The sequence below is a fragment of the Zingiber officinale genome, chromosome 7A, assembly GCF_018446385.1.
Source record: "Zingiber officinale cultivar Zhangliang chromosome 7A, Zo_v1.1, whole genome shotgun sequence".
In the NCBI taxonomy this organism is placed as follows: domain Eukaryota; kingdom Viridiplantae; phylum Streptophyta; class Magnoliopsida; order Zingiberales; family Zingiberaceae; genus Zingiber; species Zingiber officinale.
In genome coordinates, this window is record NC_055998.1 from 85,537,428 (window position 1) to 85,543,796 (window position 6,369).

At 38.5% G+C, this 6,369-nt stretch overlaps 1 protein-coding gene across 1 annotated transcript; it reads left to right on the plus strand.

Annotated features, from left to right (window-relative positions):
• Positions 1-978: 978 nt before the first annotated feature.
• Positions 979-5,718, plus strand: LOC122001672 (probable metal-nicotianamine transporter YSL9). The gene is made up of 9 exons (XM_042556550.1): positions 979-1,196; positions 1,345-1,783; positions 1,889-2,061; positions 3,018-3,115; positions 3,200-3,334; positions 3,423-3,612; positions 3,677-3,791; positions 3,879-4,885; positions 5,055-5,718. The coding sequence occupies exons 2-8, from the start codon at positions 1,363-1,365 to the stop codon at positions 4,811-4,813; spliced, it is 2,067 nt and encodes a 688-aa protein (XP_042412484.1). The 5' UTR covers positions 979-1,196; positions 1,345-1,362; the 3' UTR covers positions 4,814-4,885; positions 5,055-5,718.
• Positions 5,719-6,369: the final 651 nt, after the last annotated feature.

A 6,369-nucleotide genomic window follows, 5' to 3' on the forward strand; every position in this document is an offset into this window, starting at 1 on the left:
GTACTACAAGCAACTTTTATTATTGCCTATGCCTGATATTTTACATGATTGATACATGGACCTAAAGCATACTTAGCCTACAAAACATACAAACTATATAGGAAGCAAACCAAACTATAGCATGATATTGTACATGATACAAACCATACAAACTTATATTACTTGCTAAACAAAATACATACAGAGTAGAGAACTTGAGAAGAGGAGAGAGCTTTAAAGAAGGGAGAGTTGGAATGGGAGGAAGCAAAGAGGGAGAGAGAGAATTTTTCGTGGATCCTTGGAAGCAGAAGAGGATGACCTTTTATAGGCAAGAGAGGAGAGATAGCTTCTGAAAGAAGCACTTTCTTGGGGGTGAAGGAAAGCATTGGAAAAAGAGGAACGGGTGAAAATGAATAAGTAGTACTGTTATACTGGTGACATTATTGGGTATTGTCATAGTGGTATTAATATTATAGTGGTATATTATTATTATTATTATTATTAAAAATATGAAAGCATGCAAATTGATATTTGTCATCGAGAGATAAAGACGTGGGCGATGATAATGCACCCAAATGACTCATATGTTATTTTCGACGTCGATAGGAAGACAAAGACGTCAGTTACTCTACCTAAAAAATTTATTTTAAATTTTGATCAATCTTTATATCAGTTACTTTATGTATTCTCTAAATTTAGATTTGATAAATAATAATTCTTTAAATTTAAAGAATAAAATTTCTCGTAAAAATAAAATGATATTTTTTTCTAATGTCTTTTTTACATAGTTTATAAATATAATAATAAAAAAAATAAAAAAAATAAAAAATAAAAAATTTTAGAATAATTAATATAATGTACAATGAAAAATATTTTTTTTACATTTAATAAAATGAATTATTCGCCTTCCAAGTGTAGTTTGATACGGTCAATGGGCGTGAGGTGGGCCAGCTCCTGTAAGCATCGGTACCGTGCATGCCACGAATAATCCTTACTTTATTTGAATTGTTTCGCCAATCTATCGCCCATCGCCTGATTTGGAATGTTGCAATCCTTTCGATTTGTACCGCATGATTTTGTTGTACTACTTGTAGTTGCAGAACGCCGTAAATTTCTCGGCGGTGATTCTGTTTTGAGACGAGAGTTTGTTGTCTCTCGATCCCGATGATGAAAGCTTCGATCTTTGGATTTTGTTTCGCCGGATGATGAATATGAAGGTGAAATCTTGCAGCTAAAGTACTAACGATCGTTCCTTTCTCTTTGATCGGTTTATGAGACCCTATGATGAGATTTTTGCTTGATATTGTAATAACCATATGAGTATTGCTCTACCATGAAAATGCCCCATTTACGGTGTTCTTCCAGGTTGGATCTTGTCGTTGAATGGAAGAAGGTAAACGGAAGAAGAAGCGAATGCCTACGACTGGCCAATCCGGGCTCGCGCAAATGGGGGAGCCTGAAGAGCTGCAAGAAATCGAGAAAGTTGAGGACTCGGAGGAGGCAGTGGAGACGGCGGCCTTGGAGCCCAAGGGGATCCCTCCGTGGTCCAAGCAAATAACCCTCCGCGGCCTCTCCGCGAGCCTCGCGATCGGGATCATTTACAGCGTGGTAGTGATGAAGCTCAATCTCACTACTGGCCTCGTGCCCACTCTCAACGTCTCAGCCGCCCTCCTTGCCTTCGTCGTCCTTAGGACTTGGACCAAGCTCCTCCACAAGATGGGCGTCACAACGACCCCCTTCACGCGGCAGGAGAACACCGTGGTGCAAACCTGCGCCGTCGCTTGCTATAGCATCGCGGTTGGAGGTGCACAAGCTGCAATCTTTACTCTTTCATGGCTGATTTTTGCTACTAATGTTGTGATTTGGCTTTGGTCTGATGTGATTTGTGGTGATGCTGATGATGTTGCAGGTGGATTTGGTTCTTATCTTTTGGGGCTGAACAAGAAGACTTATGAGCAAGCAGGGGTGGATACACCGGGGAATGTTCCAGGAAGCTACAAAGAGCCTGGGATTGGTTGGATGACTACATTTCTTCTCACTATTGGTTTTGTTGGACTGTTGGCCTTGGTTCCTCTGAGAAAGGTAATCCTTCTACTTCCTGTTATTCTTTATATCTTATCATATTTTGTTGTTATCACTGTTACATTGGTTAATTTGCAACCGACCAACAGAATCGTTTCTTATGTTTAAGGAGACTTATTTGACCCAAATTCTGATTTTGCACTGACATTGTAGTATTTTAGTGCATCCTTACAAGCATATATCTGAAATTTCAATTGTAGCTTAGTTGTTGTAATATTTTCAGCAGTAATAGCCAGCTAATCTGATTTTCCACTGCTGGGTAAGGGAATTTGTCGAGTTTCAGTTTCCTAAGAATATGTTGCTAACCCTCTCTCTCTCTCTCTCTCTCTCTCTCTCTCTCTCTCTCTTAAGTTGTGGAAAACATCTATCCTATCTTAAGTTATGCTTATCTTAAAATTCTTGCAAGTATCTCTGAAACAATGGAAACTGCTTCCCAAAATCTATCTGCATCGCTGCATGATTCTGTATACCCTATCTTAAATTATTGTGAATTTTAAGCTTCTGAAACAAATAATGGCATTACATCAAAGATTAAGTGCCAAAGCATCATTGAACATCTATATAACTTTATCATGGATTGTTTTTCATATGTACTGTGTTTTACAGGCTGAGTGAGTTTTATGCTACATTGTTCAAATAGAAAACATTGCTTCTGCTAAACCTTTTGCTAATTGAAGCGTAGTTAATTTATAGCGACACATTGCATCTGTGAATAGAATTGTCAGCTATTTTTGTAGTTACTTCACTAGTATAATACTACTTTGTGCAGAATACTTTTGTGCATTTATATTTAGTGTTATTTTGCAATGGTCATTAAGGTATATGCATCTATTTAGCAGTTATTAAATATTTTATAAGTCTTCATTATGGATTATATACACAATCCATTGGGGCGGCTGAGTAGCTCTTTATTTAAATAGGAGTTTTTCCCCCTCTTTAACAATTTTTTTTATTAGATCATGATCATTGATTACAAGTTGGAGTATCCAAGTGGGACGGCAACTGCTGTGCTTATCAATGGCTTCCATACTCCTGGAGGTGACAAATTGGCTAAGTAAATACCCTTCCTCCTTGGAAACTAAGATCTAGATTGACCCTAGTATACTGTATGAGCTTTGTTCCCTCTTCTTATTGACAGGAAGCAAGTATATGGGTTCGCAAAGTATTTCACAATGAGTTTCGTGTGGAGCTTTTTCCAGTGGTTCTTCACAGCAGGAGATGCCTGTGGATTCTCACAGTTGCCCACCTTTGGTCTAACAGCATTGAAACAGACGTATAATTGATCTGCAATTAATTTACTCATTGATTTTACCAGAACAATCAGTTTATACGACCTCTTATACTTGTTCCTGGTTTTGCAGTTTTTTCTTTGATTTTAGCCTGACATATGTTGGAGCTGGCATGATTTGCTCGTACATTGTGAACCTCTCTCTCATTCTTGGCGCAGCCATTTCCTGGGGAATAATGTGGCCACTAATAAGGGGACTTAAAGGTGATTGGTATTCCGATAACTTACCAGAGAGTAGCATGAAAAGCTTACAAGGCTACAAGGTATATCGCTGAAAAAAAAAACTCATGAGAGAATTCATTTGGTCATGTACCTAATCTTTTGCAGGTCTTCATATCGATTTCTCTTATCCTTGGAGATGGTCTCTATAATTTCTTGAAAATTTTAGCTTTCATAGTGAGAAGCATGCATACAAGAGCAGTATCCGAAAATTTTAACAGAGGTAAACTGACTAAGGCATTTGTCCTATGAACCTCTTTCCTCCTTTCTTATCTTAGAATTCCGGCATGTTGTACTGTGTTTTGTGCAGTGGCAGATGCAGACAATGACAATGAAGTCCTTGATGATGTGCGACGTAATGAGTTATTCGTAAAAGAGAGCATACCAGTGTGGTTAGTCTACTCTGGATATGTTCTTTTTGCTGTGATTTCCATTATTTCGATACCTCTCATGTTCCCAGAGGTGAAGTGGTACTATGTGGTCATTGCTTACATCCTTGCACCAGCTCTTGGTTTCTGCAATGCTTACGGCACTGGCCTAACGGACATGAACATGGCCTACAATTATGGCAAAGTGTCTCTCTTCATACTCGCTGCATGTGCCGGGAATGACTCCGGTGTAGTTTCTGGCCTCATCGGATGTGGACTAATAAAGTCTGTCGTTTACATTTGTGCTGATTTGATGCATGATTTCAAGACTGGGCATCTCACAATGACATCCCCAAGGTCAATGCTTCTTAGTCAGGCCATCGGAACAGCCATGGGCTGTATCATTGCCCCCTTGACATTCTTCCTCTTCTACAAGGCCTTCGACGTGGGGAACCCAGATGGGAATTGGAAGGCTCCTTATGCATTAATATACAGAAACATGGCGATACTTGGCGTGGAGGGCTTCTCAGCACTCCCACGTCATTGCCTACAGCTCTGTTATGGATTCTTCGGGTTTGCACTGGTGGCCAACATTCTGAGAGATGCTTTACCAGCTAATTATGGATGTTGGGCACCTCTCCCAATGGCCATGGCAGTGCCATTTCTGGTCGGTGCTAGCTTCGCGATCAACATGTGTGTTGGGAGCTTGATAGTTTTCATCTGGCACAAACTCGATAGCAAAACAGCCACTTTGATGGTACCTGCTGTTGCATCTGGTTTGATCTGCGGAGATGGATTGTGGATTCTACCATCATCTTTGCTCGCGTTGGCTAAGGTCAATCCCCCTCTTTGCATCAAGTTTGTGACTGGCTCATAGAGCGTGTGTGTGTATATATATATATATAGCAAAATGAGCAGGAAAGGAGCAACAAGAAGAGCTTCGATGCAGGTATATAATTTTAGTCATTCTCGAAAAGCTCAAGGAAAAAAAGAGACTCAACAGTCCTCTCATTCTGTTGTTTCTCTATAACTGTCTTTCTCCAATTTCATTGTAGAGTATGCTTTTAACCTCAAATGCAAGGTCCATATGACGAGATATTTTCTCAATTAACATGCAGATTCTCGATAGACAGAGTACAGCGAAAAGTGAGACAGCGACAAGGCAAAGATTTCACTGTTTTGTGCACCATTAGTGACAATATCAATGCTCCATCTCACCCCCAATGTCAAAGAATCAGATGGGACAACTTGCATTAGTTACTGGCCATGGAGAAGGCTTCACACCAATTGGGATATGTTCCGATACACCGCTAACGGTATGTTTCAGAAATTTCAAGCGCAAGTAAAAAAACCATGAGCGATCTGGCCTCTGCCTACCACACACGAATATCAGTTCTTTCATCCCAATCGGTAAACAATTGAGAGCCAAACAGCTTTCGTGAAAAAAATATGGAAGTTGCTTGTTCTTTTCCCCCTGTTTTCTGCGTTTCTAGTTGAACTTGGATTAGATATGATACTTGTTTGTGTTTCAGATAGACAGGTAAACTCGATAGAAATCTCATCTCAATGTCACATATGAAGTTCCAAATCTCATTTAGAGTTGGGATACTTGTCCCAGACCGGAATGAGACAGTGTTGGGCCATTTGTCATGTTGTACTAAGGTGTGTTGGTGCACTATGTCGGAGAAGGGGAGAAGATGAAGAGGCGGAAAGGAGAGAACAAGAGAGATAATATTTACATGTGAAAAATCTTAGTTGATCGATTTGTTTTGCTGTTCTGGAGTTGTTTTGGTGTTCGTAACTGTGTTGTTTTGTCATTCATGATCGGTGGCTATGGAACAAGAGTAAAGGTTTGGGTGTTGTTGGCCTGAGCAAAGGATGAGCTCGCGATGAAGATGAAATCACAATGAAGAGGAATTCGCATTGAACATATGATGGATGAGCTCATGGCTCGATTGCAAACGAGCTCGTGGATGAAGAAAAGGCTTAGATTAGGTTGTCTATGAATGAGAGTTCGTAGATGGCATTATGAATGAAGGATAGAGCTAACAAGAAAGGATGAGATCCCTATAGAATAAATAATAATGGAAAATAAAAGAATTTAGTAAAGATATTAAGATAATAATATGAGTTGTGAATAATTGTGAATTGTTGAAACTTGAAATGGAAAATGGAAGATAAATTGGAAGACATATAGATTTTTTAATATTTATAGATTAATTTTATAATTTTGAACTTGAATTTGTTACCATCATTCTTCGGCTCCTTAGCAAATGCTAAAAATTAATACTATCCTTAAATAAATATATTCAAATAATCTTTTTAAAATATTATCTTTTAAAATCCATTATTAGATTTGTTATTAATTTTTTTTCAATTTAAATAATATATTTTTGGTTAGATCATTAGATTTATATTTTTTATTTTTTAAAA

What these genes read in the sequence shown, in the direction of transcription:
- LOC122001672 (XM_042556550.1), top strand. Translation starts at nt 1,363, where the DNA reads ATGGAAGAAGGTAAACGGAAGAAGAAGCGAATGCCTACGACTGGCCAA. An exon ending in CTATAGCATCGCGGTTGGAG is followed by an intron (nt 1,784 to 1,888) that starts GTGCACAAGCTG and finishes ATGATGTTGCAG; the next exon opens with GTGGATTTGGTTCTTATCTT. An exon ending in CTAACAGCATTGAAACAGAC is followed by an intron (nt 3,335 to 3,422) that starts GTATAATTGATC and finishes CTGGTTTTGCAG; the next exon opens with TTTTTTCTTTGATTTTAGCC.